A 23,242-nucleotide genomic window follows, 5' to 3' on the forward strand; every position below is an offset into this window, starting at 1 on the left:
AACAAAGAAAAAAATAGTCTCAACAAAAAGAAAGTTTAAGGAAAGAAACAGAAGATACAAAGAAGAACCAATGGAAATATAAAAAATACAATAATGAACATAAAAAGCTCAATGAATGGATTCAACTGCATAAAGGAGGGGACAGAGGAAAGAAATCAGTGACATGGAAGAAAAAATAATAGAAATTACATGATCTGAACAGTAGGAAAAAGATGTTCAGTGCCTCAGGGACCTGGGGACTAATGGAGATGTAACATCTGTGCCATCAGAGTTCTGGAAGGAGAGAAGAAAGAGGACAGGGCTGAAAACTCCCAAACACAGCAAAAGATATAAACCTGTGTGTTCACAAAGCCGAGTGAAATCCGAATAGGGTAACTCCCCAGATCCACAGTGCATCATGATTAAACTTCTGAAAATTGAAAACATACACACACAAAAATCAAGAAAGCAGCCAGAGAAAAAACATTTGAATTACAGAAGAATTCTCTTCAGAAAGCAGAGTCAGAAGGAAGCTGCAAAATATATTTAGATGCTGAAAGAAGAGATCTGTTACCCAGATCCTGAACCCAGCACAAATAGCAGGGATGAAGGGGCCCCAACATTCTCAAATGAAGGAAAAGGAAAGGAAGATAATTTGCCAGCAGCAGACTTATCCTAAAAGTATGGCTAAAGGAAGTTCTCAAAACAGAAAGACGGTGTTGAAAGAATATGGGAGCATTAGGAAGGATGAAATAACATGGTAAGCGAAACATGGGCAAATACTATAAGCTCTCCTTCTTGAATTTCCTTTTCTCTTTTTTAAAAATTTATTCATTTTGAGAGAGAGCATATGCATGTTTGAGTGGGAGAGGGGCAGAGAGAGAAGGAGAGAGAGAGAGTCCCAAGTAAGCCCTGCACTGTCAGCACAGAACCCAAAGAGGGGCTTGAACTCACAAACTGTGAAATCATGACCTGAGCTAAAACCAAGTGTCAGATGCTTAACCATCTGAGCCCCTCTTCTTGAATTTTCTAAATTATGTTTGATGGTTGAAACAAAAACCATAACATTGCCTGATATTGTTCTAAACGTATGTAGATGAAATAATTAAGGTAATTATAAACAGGAAAGGATAAAGAGATGTGATATTTCTGTACTTCACTTGAACTGCTAAAGTGACAGCAATAGAATGTGATAAATTATGTACATATGATACCAACAGCAACCAATAAAAATATGCATAAAGAGATACACGTAAAAATACTATAGATAAATCAAAATTGAATCCTAAAAATTTTTCAAAGTAACCCACAGGAAAAATGCCAGACCTCATCAACAATTACATTAAATGTAAATGCTACAAATACATCAGTCAAAAACAAAACAAAACAGAGACTGACAGAGTAGATTTAAAAACAGACCCAAATATAGGCTGTCTACTAGAAGCTTATCTCAAATAGAATGATATAGGCAGGTTGAACACAAAAGGATGAAAAAAGATACATCATGCAAATAAATACTAATCAAATGAAGCAGGTGTGGTTATATTAATATCATATAACTTCAGAGCAGAGAAAATTACAGGAGACATTACGTAATGATAAAGGGTCAATTATCAAGAAGATATAGCAATCCTAGGGGCGCCTGGGTGGCGCAGTCGGTTAAGCGTCCGACTTCAGCCAGGTCATGATCTCGTGGTCCGTGAGTTCGAGCCCCGCGTCAGGCTCTGGATTGATGGCTCAGAGCCTGGAGCCTGTTTCCGATTCTGTGTCTCCCTCTCTCTCTGCCCCTCCCCCGTTCATGCTCTGTCTCTCTCTGTCCCAAAAATAAACGTTGAAAAAAAAAAAAAGTTCTTTAAAAAAGAAGATATAGCAATCCTAAATGTGTATGCGCCAAATAAGAGAGATGCAAAATGTGCAAAGCAAACTAATAAAACTGGCTTCAACAGTTCTCTCTCGATAATTGATAGAATAGCTAAATAGAAAATCAGCACGGATATAGAAGAATTCAACAATATTGTCAATTAACAGGATGCCATTGACATTTGTAGACTAGCCCACCCAAGCACAACAGAATACACTTTCTTTTTAAGTGATCTTGGGACATATACCAGAATAGAGCATATCCTGAGCCATTAAACAAAGCTCCACAAAGTTAAGAGAATTGAAACCATGCAGTGTGTCCTCCAACCATGATAAAATCAAACTAGAAACAAATAACACAAAGATAACAGGAGAATCCTCAAACATGTGAAAACTAAATCACATTTCAAAGAATTCCTAAGTCAAAAGGAAGTCTTGAGGGAAATTTAAAAAACGTAGGACTGATGAAGACAAAAATAGAACATCAAAATTCGTGGGATGCAGCTAATGCAGTGTTAAAAGGAGAATTTAGGGGCTCCTGGGTGTCTCAGTCGGTTAAGCATCTGACTCTTGCTTTCAGCTCAGGTCATGATCTCGTGGTTTCATGGGTTCGAGCACCATGTTGAGCTCCATGCTGACAGCACAGAGCCTTCTGGAGAGTCTCTTCCTTTCTCTCTGCCCCTCCCCCACTCAAGCTGTCTCTGTCTCTCTAAAAAATAAATAAATAAACTTAAAAGAAAAGAATTTATAGTTCCAAATGCATGTATCAGAAAAGAGAGAGAGTCTTAAATTAATAATCTCAGTTTCCACTTGGAAAATTTAGAAAAAGAGGCAGGGAAAGCAAGCAGAAGGAAGAAATAAAAGCTAAGATCAGAAATCAATGAAATGAAAAACAAAAGCAAAAGGGAAAATCAGTGAAAGAGCTGGTTCTTTGAAAAGTCAATAAAATTGACAAATCTATAGCAAGAGAATAGACATAAATAACCAAATTAAGGATAAAATGAGATATTACTACAGACCCTTCAGACATAAAGAGGAAATGCCACACACAACTTTATGCACGTAAACTCAACAACTTAGATGAAATTGGCCACTTCCTCAAAAAACACACCTTGTCCCATTTGAAATAGAGAATTTGAATCGCCCTATAACTATTAAGGAAACTGAATTTATAATGTAAGGTCTCCCAACAACAAAAAAACCCTTCAGGCCCTGATGGTTTCACTGGAGAATTCTACCAAACAGGTAATGAAGTAGCACAAATTGTGTACTGTATCATTTGGAAAATAGAAAGGGACTTCCCCACCTGATTTATGAGACCAGCATGCCCTTCACCAAAACCAAAGCCAGCGCAAGAAACAAAAACAACTACAGACCAAATCCCTCACAAATATAGACACAAAACTCCTTAACCAACTATTGACAAATTGAACCCAACAATGTATAAAAAGCATTAAACACCATGACCAAGGGGGATATATTCTAGAGATGCGGAGCTTGTTCGATATTAAAAAATCAATCAGTGTAAAACCCCACATTAACAAGCCAAAGAAGAAAAATCCTGTGATCATACCAGCTGATGCAGAAAAAACACTTGACAAAATTCAACATTCATTTATGATAAAAACTCTCAGCAGACTAGGAATAGACAGAAATTTCATTAAAATCATTGACAGAATCTCTACAGCCAACATCCTCTCTAGCGGTGAAGGACTGGTGTCTACCCCAAGATCAATAATGAGGCATGGACTTCTGTGCTCACTTCTCTGTGTCAGCCTTGTGCTGGGCGGGTGTTCCAGCTAGTGGAATAAACAAGAAAAGAAAAGGCAACAGACTAGAAAGGAAGAAATGAAAGTCCTTATTTTCAGACAACAGGATTGTATGTGTAGAAAATTCCAAAGACTCTGCAAAAAATCTAGAATACATGAGTTCAGCAAGGCAAAGTCTATGAGGTTAACACCCCCCAATCAACTGTGTTTCATTTACTAGCAATGAGCACATGGGTCCCAAACGACACTATGATTGACATTTGCTCAAAACAAACAGGAATATTTAGGTGTTAATCCAATACAACACGTACAGAACTTGTGTGCTCAAATATTCACGATGGTGAGGGAAGACAGGTTACAGATTACATTCATAGGTTGGAAGATTCAGTGTAGTAAAGATGTCAGTTCTCCCCAGATTGACATGTAGGTTTAATTCCTATCAAGGTCCGAACTAGATTTTTTTGTGTAGATACAGAGAAGACTACTGTAAGACTTCTATAGAAAGGCAAAGGAAGTGGAATATTTTCTTCCATGTTTTGAATACTTAGTTTTAAAAATTGTTTTTTGAAAAATATTTTTGAAAAGGAATAAAGTCGAGGCTCCGTTTACTCAGTTCCAAGCCTATCATCTGTTCTGTGTCTCACATACAGTGACGGAGAGGAGGGTGCTGGAGCAGAGCGGACCACGCTGACGTGCCCACTGCATCCCCGAGCAGCTTAGAAGAGGCGCACAGTCGCAGCCCCACCCCCAGGCCGCTGAAGCGGAGTCTGTTTTGGCAAGGTCTCCAGGCGATTGGTGTGCCTGGCATGATTGGGAAGTGTGGTAGGCCTTGCGACCCCTGTCCTTTGAACCCTGCCGGGTAGGCAGGGAGGGGTTAAAGGCAGGGGACTCTGCTCATACACAAGTCCTCACTTCTGCCTCCCCTGCCTTTCACCCACACCCCTCTCCCAAACATCCTCTTCTCCCCGGAGGAACAGGGGGTGGGCTGGGCAACCTGGCCCCTGGGCTCAGGCATTCCTGTTTCTGCAACCCCTCACTTCCTCCCCTCTTTAAACTATAACCAACCCTCATTGGTTCCTTTTCTTCCCCACACGTTTACTGAGTACCTGCTGTGTACTGGATAGACAAGGCCATGCCTTTGCAAATCTGACACTTCTGTTGGGCCTGGCATCCCCAGATGTGCCCCAGGTGTCTCCTAGATGTCCCTGTGTCCCCCAGGTGTGTCCTCCAGTTGTGTCTCAGATGTCCCCCAGGTGTGTGCCCCAGGTGTGTGCCCCAGGTGTGTCCCCTAGGTGTGTACCAGCTGTGTTCCCCAGGTGTGTCCTCCAGATGTGCTCCAGGTGTGCCCAGGTGTGTGGGACACCTCCCGGTGTGTACCAGATGTCCCCTAGATGCCCCCCAGTTGTCCCCCAGTTGTGTCTCCCAGGTGTGTCCCCTAGGTGTGTCCCACATGTCCCCCAGGTGTGTGCCCAGATGTGTGCCCCAAGTGTGTCCCAGGTGTGTCCTCAAGGTATGTCTCAGATGTCCCCCACGTATGTGCCCCAGGGTCCCCTAGGTGTGTCCCCCAGGTGTGTGGGACACCTCCAGGTGTGTCCTGATGCCCCCCAGATGTGTCCCCCAGGTGTGTCCTCCAGGTGTGTTCCAGACGTCCCCTAGGTATGTGGCCCAGGTGTGTCCCCCCAGGTATGTCTCTAGGTGTGTCCCAGATGTCCCCCAGGTATGTGCCCCAGGGTCCCCCAGGTGTGCTGCTGGCCTCTGCACCCCTCTCTCACTCCTGTTTCTGTGTGGGGCCTCAGCCCTGGGTGTAGCTGGGGTCTTCTGCTTCGGTCCTCACCTCACCTGAAGCTTCTACAGGCATTCTGCTTTGCTGGCACAGCCCAGGAGAGGGGAGGGAGTGGATGTGGAGCTGATCCCTGGGCAGGTGCCGGGGTTACCTTAGGTCTCAGAGCTGGCAGGTGACCTGGGGGCAGGCTTCTGTCCGTGTCAGGCCCGGTCCCCATACAGCCACAGTTGCCCTGCCAGCGGGGAACCATGGACACCCCAGGAAGCTGTTCTCCTGTGAGCTCTCACTGCCTTTTCTACGTGAATTTCTATGATCACCTGTTTTTCTTCCCACTGGCTTTTTTTTTTAAGACAAAAATGAAATATAGTGGGAAAACCACCAGCCATCTTTACTATATCAGGGTTTCTCCTGGGCCCCTCTGCCTTCTGTTTGGTCTCCTGTCGTCTAGAGAAAACAAACGTGTCCCCGCCTGCCTAGGCTGAGGGCAGCTTCAGCCAGACGCAACGGGGCCCGGGTTTGTCCTTTCTGTCGGGCCCTCAGGAGAAGGGAGCCCCGAGGATGGACCGTCTAATCCGACTGGAAGCCGCTTAGGGGATTGTCTTTTTCTGGCACCTGCTCTGTGACCCCGGGCTGGGATTTGGCCAGAGCTGCGTCAGCTGGGTCCCCTGGGCTCCTGGCACGGCCTCCAGTCACCCTTGCACCTGCTGGGACGCCTGCCATCTGGGGAGGGCAGGGGGCACGGACCCAGGGCGGCAGGTCAGGCCCCTCGTGCCCGACGTGGTGGGAGGCCAGCGCCAGGATGGATTTCGGGTCCCTGGAGACGGTGGTGGCCAACTCAGCCTTCATCGCTGCCCGGGGCAGCTTTGATGGGAGCAGCGGCCCATCCTCTCGGGACAGGAAGTACCTGGCCAAGCTGAAGCTGCCCCCGCTGTCCAAGTGCCAGGGCCTCCGGGAGAGCCTGGACCTGGCGTTCCTGAGTGTGTGCTCAGAGCAGCCCATCGGCAAGCGGCTGTTCCAGCAGTTCCTGGGGGCCGACCAGAGGCATGCGCCGGCTCTGGAGCTCTGGAAGGACATCGAGGACTACGACACCGCTGATGATGACCTCCGGCCACAGAAGGCTCGCGCCATCCTGGCTGCGTACCTGGACCCCCAGGCCGAGCTCTTCTGCAGCTTCCTGGACGAGGGGACCGTGACGCAGGCCCGGGAGGGGCCCGTGGCGGGCGGGGACGGGCTCTTCCGGCCCCTGCTGCAGGAGACCCTGGTGTACCTGAGCCAGGCACCCTTCCAGGAGTACCTGGACAGCCTGCACTTCCAGCGCTTCCTGCAGTGGAAGTGGCTGGAGGCCCAGCCCACCGGGGAGGACTGGTTTCTGGACTTCAGGGTCCTGGGGAAAGGCGGCTTCGGGGAGGTGTCTGCCTGCCAGATGAAGGCCACCGGCAAGTTGTATGCGTGTAAGAAGCTCAACAAAAAGAGACTCAAGAAAAGGAAGGGGTACCAGGTGGGCAGCCGGCCGCTCACATCGGGCAGGAGGGAGTGCCCCGAGACCCACAGGGGGCCACCTGGGACCGCGTCCAGCCCCACATGGGACGCTGGGCCCTCCCTGTGGGTAGCCTTCTTGCCCCAAGCGGAGCACAGGCCCCCTCTGGCCCGGGCCTCGGCGTGGCCGCTCTGAGCCACCGGCCCCAGCTCTCTGCACACACACGCGAGTCGCCGTGGTCCCTCCTCAGAGGAGGATTTTGTGTTGTTGGTGTGGACGGCACCGTGCATCCCGCTGGCCTTCTTGTTTTCACCAACACCATGAAATATAGGAGCTGGTGTTGGAGGGAGGCTGTTGACCCATTAATCTGGCTTTCTGGGGCTCTTCGGGCCCTGACTTGGGCCCTGACGGAGCACATGGGGGGTCCAGCCAGAGCTGGCAGTTACTAGAATGTTTTCCTGGCTCAGGTGAGCCAACGGTATGGCGGGTTGCCGCTTGGGGTCTGCTGTTCCCAGCTCGGGTCAGACTCCCTGTAGGGAGGACAGGGAAAGCTGAGCTCATCTCCTGTTGCGCTTGGTTCCTGTCCTCTCCCGCTGCATAGAGCAGACACGGCTTTTTGGGGTAAACAGCAGCCACCAAGGGTGACTGCGTTTCTTGCCAGCGCTCCCCACTTGGGGCTGCGGGAGCAAGCAGGCGTGGTCTCACCCGACGGTGTCTTCTGTCCCAAGTTCAGGGTCCTCACTGAACTTAACACTCGGCAGGACAAACCCAGAACCTGCCCACGCAGCGTGGGTGTAGAGGGGCCTCCTGAACCATCGAGGGCGCCTCCTTGGAAAAGGAACTCTGCTTTCCTTGCCCAAATACAACTTTAAAAGACATTCTAAGTGCACATCGTGAAGTTTGAAAATGAAGATAGAAAATGAACAGATGAGGGTGGGTGCCCAGCCGTCTGCTGCCCCGGGGCCCGGCGAGGAGGGCAGGGTGGCAGGGGGCGAGCCGGTTGGACATAAGGAAGCACTGGAAGGAAAGCCTCGAACAGGCAGCCACAGACATGCGGGATCCTCACCTGGCGTTTTTAAGGCTGGCTGTCTGACTCCCGCCTCCTCCCGGAGGCTCCAGGAAGCCTGAGTCCTCTGGACTTTGTCTCTGGGGATGGGGCGAGTGAGACACGTGTGTAGGTGACTTGTGGTTGTTTTGTGTTGCGCAAGCTGCTTCAAATGCGTTTGTAACTCTGTTTCTGTTTTCTGGCTTGTGGGGCTTGGGCTTCTATGGTGACATCACATTCCTGCTTAAACCTGGGTACTTATTCGAGATCTTGTTTTTCAGGGTGCTATGGTAGAGAAGAAGATTCTAGCAAAGGTACACAGCAGGTTTATAGTCTCGCTGGCGTATGCATTTGAAACCAAAACCGACCTCTGTCTGGTGATAACTATCATGAACGGAGGCGACCTGAGGTAAGCAGGGGGCAGGCTTGGAGAAGGGGCCCTGGGGCCCTGGGGGCTGTCCCATCTGCACAGAATATGCTAACACCCGAGGAGAAGTTCTGCCCCCCATCAACATGCTCCTCTCTGGCCCCTGGTTGCCGACTCTCCAAGCGGTGAAACGCGGGGCTGTGGGGAGGTGGCCCACGGGTCTCTAGTTGCCGGTGGACGTGGGGTTTGTGTGGCGGCAGGTGTGGGGCACGGGTGCCGTGGGTCAAGCGCTCGTTGGGGGGACAGATGAACGGAAGGTGAGCGAGGGCCCTGCTCTTGGGGAAGGCGGCAGAGACGGAAACACGACGTGGCCAACTTCAGGAGCTGTGGCTTTGCTCTCAGCGTGTCTGGTGCCTGGACTTGCCGAAGGCCTGACAGCTTGGCTCTGGGCTCCCGTGGGAAGTCAGACCATTGGCCCTCGGTGGGGAAAGACCCAGATGCAAGTCGGACAACCTGCCCGCTCTTGCCTCAGCATGCTGGTCTGTAAAATGGGGATAAAGAATAACACTAGTGTTCTCAGGGCCTTGTGGGGAGTAAGTTAATACTGTCACACACCTGCGGGAGAGTCACGTGGCACACAAACAGGGCCATCGCTCTTGGTGTTGCCTGCAAGCCCTCTGCCTTCATTCTTCCTGCTGGATTCGTCGCCACTGAAGCTCCGTCAGGTGTTTGCTGGCCGCATTTCCCGGGTGCGGATTCTGAGCCTTGAGTAAGGAACCCGTGTGAGGCCACACGGAAGAGGAAGTACAGGCAACGTGACTGAAAGCGCAGAGAAGGTCATGACATTGTGCTGTACTGCACTCTACTGTATGACATCACACTGTCCTAAGCTTGTTGCTCTACACGGGACTGGACTGGACACACCACACCGTCCTCTACTACACCATCCTACACCACGTTACACCACGCTGTCCTGTGCTACACTATACTACACTATGCTGTCCTATGCTATGCCGTAGTACCCCGCACTACACTATACTACTCTATGTTGTCCTGTGCTACACCCTACCACACTATGCCACACTGTACTACTATACGGTACTATATGATGCCATACTACCCTATGCTATACTATATTATAGCACACTGTCCTCTACTTTGCTGTGCTGCTCTACTATACTGTATTGCATCACACTACGCTGCTGTGTACTGCACTACACCACACCGTGCCACACTATGTGCTATTGTACCACGCTACACCATACTACACTACAGCACACTACACCATACTATGACACTATGCCGTACTAGACTGCGCTGCACTAGACTCCCATAACATACCACGCTACGTGACACTGTACTGTGCCGTACTAAATGACCCAACTCTACCCTAGACTAAACCACACTAGGCCAGACTACACCATACTACACTGTCCCATACTACACGGTAGTATGATACACGCCATACCATTCTATATGACACTGAACTACACTGCATGATATTATACTGTGCTACGCTATACTCGACTATATTATACCATAGTATATTAGACCACAACCTACTATATGATATGATACGTCTCACTGTACTATACTATACTACACTATGCCCCACCATGCCATAATATGCCATACTACACCGCTCTATATTATCCTATACTACATTGCACTATGCCATCCCGCACCACACCATGCCATACTACACTATACTGCCATGTCATTCTCTGCTACACTACCGTATACCACACTGTGCCATAACATGCCACGCCATACTATGCTACTCTGTATTACGCTACACTACACACGACACCTTCTACACTACACTACGCTACACCATACTACACCATGCGGCTCTCTACGCCACTATACTACTCTATGTTACACCATACCGTACTCTACTGTGCCACACTATGCTACACTGTACTACGCTGCATATTCCACAGTACACGACCACACCATACTGTATTACACCACACTACACAATACCACACCACACCGCACCATCCTACATTATACTCCATTACTCCGTTATGCTTGCTTAACTCTCCCACGCTACATCATACTACACACGTCATGCTGTACCACGCTACGTTACACTACGTTATTCTATGCCGTGCTGTTCTGTACTATACTTCACTACACTACGTTATACTACTCTGTGCACTACACTATATTATGATACCAGTGCAATGTAAACGCCATTTATTTTGTTGTCCTGGCTTTCTCATGGTCTGGCTCACGTGAGGTTTCCTCTCTTGTTTTCTGAGTCTGCCTCTCCCTGGTTGCTATCTGGTATAAATAGTTTGTTTCCTTTTATCGGTAGGTCATCAGGTCTTGCTTCTGCACAGGACGTGATAGTGGAAAGATGGGGAGGGGGGAGGCAGGAAGGAGACCGTCTCGCAGGCCCACCAGGAGTCTGTGTGCGTGGGCTTGGTGAGGTAGCTGCCACGCTTGCCGGGGCGCCATATTGAGTCCTCAGGCCACTCATACAGGCTTCCTTCACTGCCCTCTGCCCTTCCTCCCTTGGCTGGCACGGGTGAGATGGCTTTGGCGTCCATTTCCAGCTTTGCAGGCCAGTGTGGGGGAGGCAGGGACAGCCGTGCACTCTTCTGTCTGCCCTTCTCCATGGCGGTGGCACTGCAGGCTCTTAGGGCTGGTGCCGAGGCCCCACAATGATGACTTTGCCGACACAAAACAGGATTTTGAGGCTCTCACTGTTTTCTGAGATCTTACTTCCTATGGAAACTGGGGGCACGTTGTGCCGGAGAAGCATGGGCATCTGCGTGGTCTGCCCCCAGATACCACATCTACAACGTGAACGAGGAGAGCCCTGGCTTCCAGGAGCCGCGTGCCGTGTTCTACATAGCCCAGATTGTCAGTGGCCTGGAGCACCTACATCAGAGGGGCATCGTCTACCGAGACCTCAAGCCTGAGAACGTACTTCTGGATGATGACGGTGAGGTGGCCTCCCTCCCCTCCCGCCCTCACCCTTCTCAGTATCTCCCTCCTGACTTCCCCTCCAGACCTCCCCTCACCAGACTCTCCTCTGTGGCCCGACAGGTCATTGGTAGGGAGATGGGCCAGTTTTGATGAGTGTTATAACTTTAAATGGCACCAAAGGCATCTTAAGTTTGTTGTTCATTTCACACATTTTGCACAATTGTCTCTAAAGTTTTTGATGGATTTAGTTGAAATTTGGTACATAATTAGGCACCAAGCATTACAGGGAGTTAACTCAGGAGTTAACTGTGGAACTCTTGGTGAAGGGTTAACATTTTGTTCCTGATCATAAATCCTCGGTCTGTCACTCGTTCTGCCTTTTATGGGATTGTCATCAGAAAGTGACATTGAGATCTAAGTTTCCTTCATGTCCCTTAGATATCCTCCCTTTGTGTCACCAAGTCATGCAAACGTGGGCATTCTCAAAATGGGGTTTGGGTGGATTGTGCCCCCACTCACAGCCGCAGATCTGCTGGGGCCCCTGCAGTCTGGCCTCGGCGCCCTGGGGTGGGCCCGTGCTGCGAGTGTGTGCCCCCGTGGGCGCACGTGTGCCCTTGTGTGTGTGTGCACATGTGGGCAGAGGCTGCCCTTGGCTCCTGCAGGCTTGGGAACACCAGGCGCCTTTGTTCTGTGGAGCTGCGTGTGACCTTAGTCCATGTTTGCTTTCAGGTAATATCCGAATATCTGACCTTGGGCTGGCCGTGGAGCTGAAGGACGGGCAGACCAAGACCAAGGGCTATGCAGGAACCCCAGGTTAGCACCTGAGGGCGAGGGTGGGGGCTGAGGCCCTAGGGGTTCGTGGGGGTCCCCATCTGTCATAGTGAATAGCAAAACCACGGGGCCTGGCCAGCAGGCACGCCCGGTAGCTCGAGAGCTGCACCCACCGCAGGGATGACCCCTCCCGCCTGCTGGTCCGGACGTGTCACACCCTCTGAGATAGAAGCTTCTGCCTTCAGTGGCTTTCTGGACATCAGCGGAATGTGTTTGTCTGGAGGGGAGCCCGACCATGTTGGCTGGAGCCCTGGGGGTCTGCGCTCAGTGGATCACCGGCTGCACCCCCACCGAGGCGGGCAGCCTGGGAGAGCCCCGAGGGGTACCCAGCCCCCACCGCAGTGTGACCAGGGCCTTCGCTGTCCAAGGGAGCCCTGGGTAGGGTGTGAGGCAGGCGGGGTGGCCTCAGGGGAGGGGGCTGCCCTCGTCCTGTGTGTGTTCGCGGCTGTGTATGTGCGCACGCACACGTGTGTCCGTGTTTGCTTGTGTATGAGTGTGTGTGCACTGTGTGCGCGTGTGTATGTGTGTGCAGTGCACAACACATTCTGCTGCTCCCCCATGTCCCCCAGCCCAGGCCTGCAGAGAACCCAGGAGACCCTGGGAACAGGGGAACAGGGGCGGGGCGGGCATAGCACAGCTGCCCAAGCTGCAGGGGGAGCTCAGTGCCGGCAGGCCAGGGGCACCTGAGGGTCAGCCCCCTGCCCCACCCTGTCCCGGAAGGTCCAGGGACCCTCAGCAGATCCTCTTCTGGGTTGATCTGGCTTTGGAGAGGAGCTGCCACGGTGGGTCTGTCCTCACCTGTGGCTCTTTGTTTAGGGAAGGTCCTATCTTGAGTTTTCCAGGTCCTTGGCCAGAGTCTATGAAGTTCCAGCCCTGAGTGTGAGTGTGTGAGTGGAAACACCCCACATATTTTGGGGTGATTCAAATCGTTAAGAGAAGGCTGTGGAGAATAAGGCACCGCAGGCTGGATTCCAAGTGGTCTGACTCCAGGCCCTGGTGGTATCCAGGCCCATGTGTGAGGGCCCCGCCGGCCAGCAGAGGGCCCCGCCGGCCAGCAGAGGGCCCCGCAGGCTTTCCTGTGGCCGCGGCCCTTCTCTGAGCAGAGGGTCTTGTCTTCTGTGCCTTTGGGGGCAGGGGCAGGGTGTGACCCACAAAGAGGCCCAGCAGAGGTTACCGTGGAGCTTGGGGTGACGCCTGCTGGGTCCTCCCCAGCAGCCACTCTGCACCCTGACTGCTATGGCCGCAGTCAGCAGGCTGTGACCCCTGCGTGGAGGAGATGTGAGCATGCCCTCCGACCCCATGGACGCGGGGCTGGGTCAACACAGGGAAGAATTAGTAACTAGACAGTGGAGTGTTCACTCATTCATTCATTCATCTGCCCACTCACTCACTCATTCACTCACTCACTCACTCACCTGTGCATTCAGGTGACAAATGTTCACTGGTGCTTGCTCTTTCCCGGATGCCACGTAGGTCCTGGGGATACAAAACGATGTGTCACCCAGACCAAGTTGGGAAGCAGAGCAGAGGCACCACTGGGGTGTTTGCTCAGAAATTGATCCTCTCCCTGTGGCCTGGCTGGCTGGCCTTTCTCCTAGACCTTGTTTCAACCTAGAAGTTGTGGCCAGTGAAACACATCTTTCTTATAGCATTTGAGCAGTCTGGAGTCTTTTCAGTTCCTGAAAAGCAGGACCTACAAAGGGGTGAAGGGGTGTCAGGTCCCGGAGGGTCTGTGGGATTTGACTCCTGTAACCTGTCAAGAACAGGTGAATCTCTGGTCACATCAGCTTGGCCGCCTTGCTGAGCACACCACCTATTGGAACCTGGCCATGAACATGGTATACTGAGGGCCTGGAGGGACAGGAAATCAACAGACACATTAGCTTTGCTTCCCTTGGAATGTCTGAAGCGGTCAGGAACAGAAGCCACCTGCACCTAGATCATAGCACCGACCCCTGGTCCCCGGGGAGTGGACCGTGGGTCCCAGAAACTGGCCTGTCCACCCTTCCCATGTGCTGGCTGGCTTCCGTACAGTGGCAGGTAGGGAGCGGAGGCCCAGAGCTTGCTTTCAGGGATGTGGACCTTCACAATGTGGGGCTCCCCCATGTGGCCCCAACTTCCCAAATGTGGCTGACCTGACATGGGAACAGGTGGGGCAGTGGTAGGCATCTGGATTTGGAACATCTGGGCCTCACTCTGTCCTTTTGTGCCCTTTTCCAGAATCAACTGGTAGTGCCTATCTCTGACCACACACACCCACCACCCCACAGGTCACACTTGTACCTGAGTGGCAAGCGAGGACTGTTACTGTCTGTGTGCTATGGTCTCAGGGACCACCTCTCTGTCTGTCTGCTGTGGTTCTGAGGGACCATCACTCTGCCCATCTGCTGTGGTGTGCCACAGGGAAGATGGGGCCTCACAGCTCACGTGATGTGGACGGCAGTGGTTCTCAAGCAGGGGCAGTTCTGCCGGGAGGGGACACTTGGCAGTGTCCAGAGAGTTTGGGTTGTGACACCTGGGGGCTCTAATTACTTACTGGCCGTGGGCCGGGAGTGCTGTTGCACATGCAGCCCGGAAGGGAAGGTCTGCGTGTGAAGCCTGTGGTCGTGCACGTGGGACATCGGTTCTGTGCCCACTGGGGCCGAGTGAGTGATTGCCACCACGTGCTGAGTTTGAGTCTGCGCTGTTGCCCGGCAGGTTTCATGGCCCCTGAGCTCTTGCAGGGTGAAGAGTACGACTTTTCTGTGGATTACTTTGCCCTGGGGGTCACACTGTATGAGATGATCGCGGCGAGAGGACCCTTCCGCGCCCGCGGGGAGAAGGTAGGAGGTCACTCTGTCATCCTGTGACGGCCCACTCGTGGGGGTCGTAGGAGCAGGTGTCCTGCAGCTGCCCCACGGTGACCCTGGTTGTGGCGGGGGGAGGTGCTGTTCAGATCTTGGGCACTAGGCTTCTCGTGGGCAGGGGAGGGGACGTGGTGGCCTCGTGTCATGGAGCTCCCCACACCGAGACGTGTCTCAGGACCAGCCGTGCCTGGGCCTCCCCAATTCCCCTCCCCAGGAGCAGCACTCAGCCCACCTGGGGCCAAGCTGGTCTAAAAGGGATGGGGGTGCGGCCTCGTCCCCCCCTGCCTTCCACGGTAGACCAGTGAGCTCACTGTCGCCCCCTCCAGCACTGCAACCTTTCTGAATAGAGGGCAGTGGGCCTCGCGTCTCTGTGCCCTGCCCCTGGCCCCCCACGCTCTCTCCTGCACCGTCTGCCCCAGGGTCTGCAGGGTGCTGTTACCCCAACCCACCCAAACCACAAACACAGGCTCACCTCAGTGACACCCGGGGTCTAGCTCAGACCACCATGACACAGCAGATGCCACAGTAAAGCAAATCAAATGAACTTTCTGGTTTCCCAGTGTGTGTAAAGGTCACATGTCCACATGCTACAGGCTGCTGAGTGTTCAGTGGCTTTCCGTCCAAAACAGTCCACGTACCTTAGTTAACAAATACTTACAGCTAACTGGGAGCTTAGCAGGTTGTGATCACTGATCACCATAGCAAATAAAACAATAATGAAAATGTTTGAAATACTGTGAGAATCACCAAAATGTCACAGAGACGTGTAGGAGCAAATGCTGTTGGGGAAGTGGTGCCAGCAAGTCTGCTGCCATTTGTAAACACTGCAGCGTCCCCCAAAGATGGTAGCTGGGGGCCTCGCCGCCTGCTCAAAACCCAGCCTCTTCTGGCGGGTGGGCCGCTGGGCATGCGGGGAGCCGGGGCTGAGGAGGCAGGGCGGGCAGGAGGCGTCTCCAGGGCCTGGTGGGAACAGCAGTATTTAGGCGGCCCCGTGCCTGCCTGGAGGTCACGCCCTTCACTTTCTTCTGCCGGGGTCCCGAACGTGTCCGTCCCCAGGTCACCCTGGTCCTGAGACACCCAGTCTTCCAGGAGCAGAGTCCTCGCGCAGCTAACACAGCCGGCCGCTCTGTGGCTCTGCACGGCCGCCCTGATCGCTACTAACTCGTTTTCTCTCCTGAATTGCAACCATGCAGAAGAGCCAGTGCTGTGGGATCCACACAAAGTGGGGGCCCCAGCACAGAGCTCTCACTGACCCCACGGCCCTGACCAGAGGCCCTGTTTTCCGTGTGTGCGAGTCTGACGAGTCAGGCACAGAGTGTGCAGTGGGCCCACGGTGGCCCACTGTGTGTCCCACGGCCCGTGGCCAGCTGGGCGTCAGACCTGCGATGGCAAATGAAGAGTAAGCCTGTGTCTGCACAGTGTTAGGAAGGCGGATCTAACGTGTGGTGAGAGCACACGGTCAGCGTTTGCTGAGCTGGGGGGGGCAAGACGGGCTGCAAAGGGCACAGGGTGCATCTGGGGTCATCGTAGGGCCCCCTGGTCACTGGGAATGGGGTCCTGTGGTGTGGAAACTATACTCCATAAAGCAGATTCAAACTCGCCCTCAGTTTCCACCCAGTCAGGAGGTCCCTGCCAGCTCTGTCTGCAAAGTTGGTTCTTTCTCTTACCTTTCTCATTTTCGCAGTGGGTAAGGAATGATTATGTAGAGGCACCGCAGCATCAACCAGAGCGCCCCAACCTTGACCAACACTGTTGGGGGGCCCGGGGACCACACACGCAGGGTCAGCCATTACCTTGGGCTGGCGTCTTCCTGGGCAGTGTGCTGGCCTGCACGGGCTCCGGGGCCTGACGTGACATGGCGCATCCCCTGTGCAGGTAGAGAACAAGGAGCTCAGACAGAGGGTCCTCTCTGAGCCCGTCAAGTACTCGGACAAGTTCAGCCAGGCCAGCAAGGACTTCTGCGAGGCGCTGCTGGAGAAGGACCCTGAGAAGCGCCTGGGGTTCAGAGACGGGACCTGTGACGGGCTCCGCGCCAACCCCCTCTTTAAGGACATTAACTGGAGACAGCTGGAGGCCGGTACTGTCCTCTCGCCTTTGGATCTGGGGGGCCGCAGGGGGCAGGTCCAGCGGGAGGTCCTTGCTTGCTCTGCCTGCCCTGTTGGCACCTCCTGAGCTCTGCAGTGATGCCAGCAGAGATGCCCCGTGGCCTCCTGTCCCCAACTAACCCACCGTCCCCACTTCTCTGTCCACACAGAGGTTTCTTGGGCTGGTGTTGGGTGGGATGCTTGGGGTGCTGCCCACCTTTGAACTGAAGATCCACACCTGTGCTTGTGGGTTTCCACACCCTGTACTTTCAAGGAGCCCCTGATTCAAGACAAGGCAGGATCCCTCAAGCCGTTGTCTTGGGAGAACCTCGTTCCTTCAGTCAGTCTGTGTTGTCAGGTGTCCCTTGTGGGACACACGTGTAGGTGAGCGTGTGCAGACGCAGCCCCAGCCCCGAGCCTACGGTAGGGCGTGTGAGCTGCGACTCCCTACGGGAGCCCCAAGCGTCAGATGCCCAAAGGAGAGGAGTCGCTTTTGCAGGGAGGGGGCTCTGTGGCTGGATGGTGGTGCTGGTGTAGGGAAGATGGGAGCCAGGAGATCTGGGGCCTGGGGGGGGGGGGTGGTTCTGCAGGCCACGCCACCGGTCTGGCAGGTGGCTCAGCCCGGGGCCCACACTGAAGGGAAGGGCGGGTGGTGCGGCCACGGGGGTCACGTGGCTAGTGTTGTATATTGGTGACTGAAGGACTTCGGCTCCTGAGCAGGCTGGGAGACAAGCCGGCTTTGGAAAGAAATCAAGATGCTCAGCCTGACTGTGCTGAGTTCGAGGTGTTGCACCTGCAGACAAGGAAGCCCCCTGGGAGACTGGTGTGAGGACACAGACCAGAGCAGGCTGTTCCTTCGCCATGGGCACCCAGGAGGCGCATCCTGCCTGGATGCTAAGACCCTCACACCTGCCCAGCGTGCTGTGCGGCACCCGGACATCCGTCCTGAGCCTTCGGACACCCCTGGAAGGGCAGCCCTGCTCGCTGAGCACACGGCCGTTTCCTTCTGTTTTCGGCATTTCCCATCCCTGTTTTCTGTCTCCTCACAGGGATGCTGACACCCCCCTTCGTCCCAGACTCCAGGACAGTCTATGCCAAGAACATCCAGGATGTGGGCGCCTTCTCCACGGTCAAGGGCGTGGCCTTCGACAAAGCCGATACCGAGTTCTTCCAGGAGTTCGCGACCGGCAACTGCCCCATTCCCTGGCAGGAGGAGATGATCGAGACCGGCGTGTTCGCGGAGCTGAACGTCTGGCGCTCTGACGGGCAGATGCCTGATGACATGAAGGGGGTCGCCGTGGAGGAGGCAGCCCCCGCATCCAAGTCCGGGATGTGTCTGGTTTCCTAGGTGTGCAGGGGCAAGAAGGCCTCTGTGAGCCACAAGAGAAAGGCAAGGAGTGGCCAGATGTCCCGGCCCAGCTCAGGAGCCCAGCCCGTAAATAGTCTGCTTCTTCTGCCCCATTTCACTCAGAGACACAACCGTGGTTCTCAGATGGCACGTCCCACGATGCGTAACTCGAGGGCTCTTGTGGACGTCCCCGCCGGCAGCCGGGTCAGCCGTCCGGGCAAAACATTGCTTGGCGTTTTGGTATATGTTTCCTGCACCTTAACTGCACCTTCCCAGGTGGGAGGCATTCTGCTTGTTGGCTCAGGAGTTGGCAGAGCATGGCCCGCAGGCTCACGGACACCAGTGGAGAGGCCTGGTGCCCCCCTTCATGCCCAGACTGTGCCCCCCGCCACCTGCCTGCTGCCAGGGCCTGAGATACCCACCACCTGCATGTTGGACATGCTGACATCTGCCAGGCGCTGGGGGCGCAGTCTCCCAGGGCTTGCGCCACCCAGGCTGCGGCCCAGTGTCCCAGAGGAGGGAGGACGGGGGCTCTGGGGATGAAGGCGATGGCAGCAGCCTCCCCCTCAGCTTCTCTGTGTCCTGAGAACATCTCCAGCCGATGGCATCTGGGTGTGCCGTTCTCCGGCCCAAGCAACAGCTTACCACCGGACTCTGCCTCCTGGCAAAGCCCTTTCCCGTGCTCCCGTCCTGGGCAAGCTTGGGGCCGGCTGGTCTTGCAACATGGGGTTTTCTGGCTGATGGCTAGGGCCAGACCCTGTCGGAATCCCCAGAGGCAACAGCACTGGAGTTTTGGGGTCCTAACCCTTATGAGCACAAGTATGCCCTCCTTCTGGCCTGTGGCCCCGTGTTCACTGTGTCTGTGTTTCCAGCTTCACCTTTAACCCCAAGAATCCCCACGTGCGTCCTGCCTGGAAGAACACAGTCTTTGTAGTGGCCTCCAGATGACATTCACTCCTGGGCTGGGATTTGGTGGCATTGGCCTTGGAACCTGAGACTGCCCAGGGGGCTCAGGTGGGGCCGAGCCCCTGGGGAGGAGCTGAGATTTAGGGCCTGAAGTTTCCAGAAGGGTCTACTTTTCCTTAGGAAATAACTTCGGAGTCCTTGCAACTCATACACGGTGTCACATGCTGGTCCATGCAGAGAGCCACATGACGTGGCTGTGATATGCCGGATTGCGTGTGGGGGTCATGTGGGAAGACTCCCCCTGGGAGTGTCAGAAGACACCACAGCATTTACCTGTCAAGTGGGGCTGACGTTGGGTCCTGCCAGGGACTGCAAAAGAGGGAGTCCTACCTAGTTTTACCACATGTCCTGGGGTCACTGCTTCCTTTCCCAGCTACCTCATGAGAGTCCACCCTGAGTATTGGGGTGCCCCCACCCTCAGACTGTCAACACCAAGTGTTCAGGGGCCCCCTTGCCCTCAGACTGTCATCCCTGAGTGTTTGGGGAACCCCTGCCCTCGGGCTGTCATCCTCAAGTGTTTGGGGAACCCCCACCCTCAGACTCTCAACCCTGTGTTGGGGCGCCCCCGCCCTTAGACTGTTAACACCAAGTGTTTGGGGCACCCCTGCCCTCGATCTGTCATCCTTGAGTGTTCAGGGAACCGCCACCCTCAGACTGTCAACACCAAGTGTTTGGGGCACCCCCGCCCTCAGACTATCAACACCAAGTATTCAGGGGTGCCCCTGCCCTCAGACTATCATCCTCGAGTGTTTGGGGAACCCCCACCCTCAGGGGGTGCCCCCATTCTCAGACCGTCAATCCCAAGTATATTGGGGCATCCCTGCCCTCAGACTGCCATCCTCGTGTTCAAGTAACTCCCACCCTCAGACTGTCAACCCTGTGTTGGGGTGCTCCTACCCTCAGACTGTCAACACTGAGTGCTGGGGGGGTTGTTGCCTGCAGAAGTCCGTGTGCAGTCCTCTGCTCTCTGCCCTCAGGGGACCAGTGGGTCCTGCAGCCAACAGCTCTGGAGGGTTGCCACTCTGGCCCCCACGCCTGCCTGGCACAGGGCCGTGTCGTGTGTGGCCGTGCAGAGGCCAGCCAGGTGGTGGAGAAAATCCAGCCTGTGCTTCAGAGGACCATATGACATGAAGCCTCTGCCTTTAAAGCACCCTTGGACCAGAAAGATCCTTCTCTCCTGGCTGTGCATGTGGCCCGCCAGAGGCAAAAACTGTTCTGGAAGGGCCTGGAGAGATGCCCAGCGCTTTCTGGTGTGTGACCTGGAGCATCTCTGTAGGCGCCCAGGACCAGGGACATGGGGCTGTCGGCGGGCAAATCACCCTCACCCAGTCTTGCTTTGTTTTCCAGAAAGGTGCACGTGGGCTAAATAATGGCCATATGTGTCACTGCACTACCTTGTGGTGCAACAAGGACCTGTTTCTGGCTTTTATAAACCCATTTAATCTGTTCTAGGTTCTCATGGCCCTGAACAAAGAGTGATTCCAGCAGCTGTGTGGATGGAGGCCTGGCCTGAAGCCCCTTGGCGTCTGCCAGGGGGGCCCATTTGCCTGCGTCTGATGGCCAGATGGTCAGATAAAACACAGGACATCGGATGCATTTGAATTTCAGATGAACAGCAAATACTGTTTTTAGTGCGTGTCCCAAATTACCCAGTTTGTGATCTGGCGCCTGTTGCTGAAATGCTTCATGTGTAAGTAACTAATTCCTCTGAATCAGCAGGTCTGTCAGGCATAGTTGTGACTTCAGCGGTCTCTCCGTCATCGGAAGAGGTCTTTCCTAAGCCCATAAAACTCAAGCTGGCCTCAGTGCCCCTGCCCCCTGCTCCCCTACCTACAGGCGACCCTGCACACACTTGAACAGTGGTCTCAAGGCGCTAATTTAGGACGCCCAGTGCCTGTGGAAATTGCGACCTCCTGTGGGACATCCCTCCCCCAGCTCTCCTGGGGGTCCCGGCAGTGGCGGGCGGGGGAAGGGTCAGTGCCTGCCGGTGGTTTCTTCACAGTCTCGGGGGATCTCTGCTGTGGGTGGTCTTCCAGTCCCAGTCCCCCAACCTGGCACCCTCCCAGGGGGCTGGCTGTCCCCCACACGTGAGGCCCTCCCCCCAGCTCCAGCCTGGACCGTGGAGCTGGCCCTGACACGGGTCTTGGGGGCCGTCAGGGATCTAGTTAGCCTGCAGGCTTGTCTCTGGCTTGGGGGCTGCCCACACTAGGTCGATGAGGTTCCCCTGCAGAGATGCCTTCATTGCTGCTCCTCTTGTCCCACACCATAGCTGCCAAGGGGTCTTCAGACACCGGCCTGGACCCCTGCCGCAGGGTGCCTGGCACTTGGGCATCTGTGACCCTGGCCACAGCCTGGTGAGACTCACTGTCATGGGGTGTGACATACATCATGGTGAAGATGGCACCCACTGGGTTTTTCCCAAGGATGGAAGGAGGCCAGGCAGCAGAGGGGCCCTGGGGGTACAGGGATCAGAACGACTCAGCACGACTTTTTGTAAAAAAAAAATGCAGTTTCTATTCAAGCAGAAAAAGACAAAAAGGGAAAACATAATGGATTCTGGATTATAATATGAACGCTAGTTATGTTTTTTTTTTTCAAAATCACCTATACAGACACCTCTGCAAACACACATATACACACACACATGCATGCACACACATACACGCACATATACATGCACACCCACCTGTGCAGATACACATGTACACACATACACAAGCACATATCTATGCATACACACACATGTGCACATACATGCACACACAGCTGTGCAGATACATACATACACACATATGCACACACACATGCACGCGCACACACATGCATATACACACCTGTGCAGATACACACGTACCCACGATATACACATGCACATACACAATTTACCTCCATTCTCACCTCTTTATGACTACCAGATTTAAAAATTGCTTGCAGGGCACCTGGGTGGCTCAGTGGGTTAAGCGTCCAACTTTGGCTCAGGTCATGATCTCAAGGTTCACGGGTTTGAGCCCTGTGTCGGGCTCTGTGCTGACAGTATGCAGTCTGGAGCCTGCTTCCGAGTCTGTGTCTCCCCCTCTCTCTCCTCTCCCGCTCTGTCTCTTTCTCTCAAAAATAAATAAACGTTAAAAAATATTTAAAAAATAAAAATTGCTTGCAGTGTCTCTACTTGTCAGACTGAGAATTCCTGAGCACATGGACACACACCCCTCCACCTGGTCCCCTACCATTGTGATAGTGTGGTTTTACTCTGCTACTCAGTAGTTAGTTTTTATAGGTCTGGTTCCCCTCTCTCCCAAACCTGCACCACACACTTGTCTGAGACACCGCTTAAGTGAGTGGCATTGTGGCTGCCTTGGACAGAGGCCCCCTGGGCAGGCCCTGGGATTTAATGAGGGGGACTAGATGCTGTGCGGGGCAGTGCTGACGGACACGGTGGCTGACAGAGACTGGGGCAGGACGAGTTGCTGTGCATGGCAGGAAGTGCATGTACTGAGTATCATACCAGGTGCTGCAGAGAAGCACGGCACTCTGTCTTTTTCCTGTTTGTGCTCTGCTCTCCACGGGTGGCCTGCGTGTGGCCCCAGGGACAGACCTGTCCCATGCCCCTCTCGTGCCCTGCTGTGCCCACATCTGTGTCAGGTGCTGGGAGACAACTGTCCCCCTGGGCTAGCAAACACTTCCTCCATGGCCTTGGATGACCTGGCAGTCGTTGTAAATTAGATTAAACCCTTTTCCTGCTCATCCTCTGTGCAGGGTCCTAGGAGCCCCTGGACAAACAGGGCTCAGGTTAGTAGGGAGGACACGGGGGCTGGCGGGGCTGTCTTGTGGGCTCTTGGCAGCGGGTCTGGCTGGTGTTCATTCCTGTAGGTCCCCAAGGCAACGGGGACCTCGATGGGGACTCGTACTTCCCAACCCTGCACAGGGCAGTTCAGACTGGGACTGCGTGT

General features: G+C 53.8%; 1 protein-coding gene and 1 long non-coding RNA gene across 4 annotated transcripts; one reads left to right on the forward strand and one right to left on the reverse strand.

Moving 5' to 3' along the window:
- The first annotated feature begins 6,032 nt into the window (after nt 1-6,032).
- Nucleotides 6,033-21,954, forward strand: GRK1 (G protein-coupled receptor kinase 1). Of its 2 annotated transcripts, XR_006713693.1 has the most exons (8): nt 6,033-6,889; nt 8,195-8,322; nt 11,079-11,236; nt 11,950-12,033; nt 14,749-14,873; nt 16,773-16,974; nt 18,031-20,985; nt 21,565-21,954. XR_006713693.1 is itself a non-coding variant. In XM_045482653.1 (7 exons), the coding sequence occupies exons 1-7, from the start codon at nt 6,191-6,193 to the stop codon at nt 18,327-18,329; spliced, it is 1,695 nt and encodes a 564-aa protein (XP_045338609.1). In that variant the 5' UTR covers nt 6,033-6,190; the 3' UTR covers nt 18,330-21,954. The 2 variants fall into 2 exon arrangements, 1 of the variants encoding a protein (XP_045338609.1); XM_045482653.1 differs by having other exon boundaries at nt 18,031-21,954.
- LOC123600599 lies at nt 8,224-15,447 on the reverse strand. Of its 2 annotated transcripts, none has more exons than XR_006713696.1 (3): nt 15,370-15,447; nt 13,467-13,527; nt 8,224-9,044 (listed from the first exon to the last, which is right to left on the reverse strand). It is a non-coding gene; the product is annotated as an uncharacterized LOC123600599 (long non-coding RNA). The 2 variants fall into 2 exon arrangements; XR_006713694.1 differs by having other exon boundaries at nt 8,224-9,099.
- Nucleotides 21,955-23,242: the final 1,288 nt, after the last annotated feature.

Source organism: Leopardus geoffroyi, chromosome A1 (assembly GCF_018350155.1).
Source record: "Leopardus geoffroyi isolate Oge1 chromosome A1, O.geoffroyi_Oge1_pat1.0, whole genome shotgun sequence".
Taxonomy (NCBI): Eukaryota; Metazoa; Chordata; class Mammalia; order Carnivora; family Felidae; genus Leopardus; species Leopardus geoffroyi.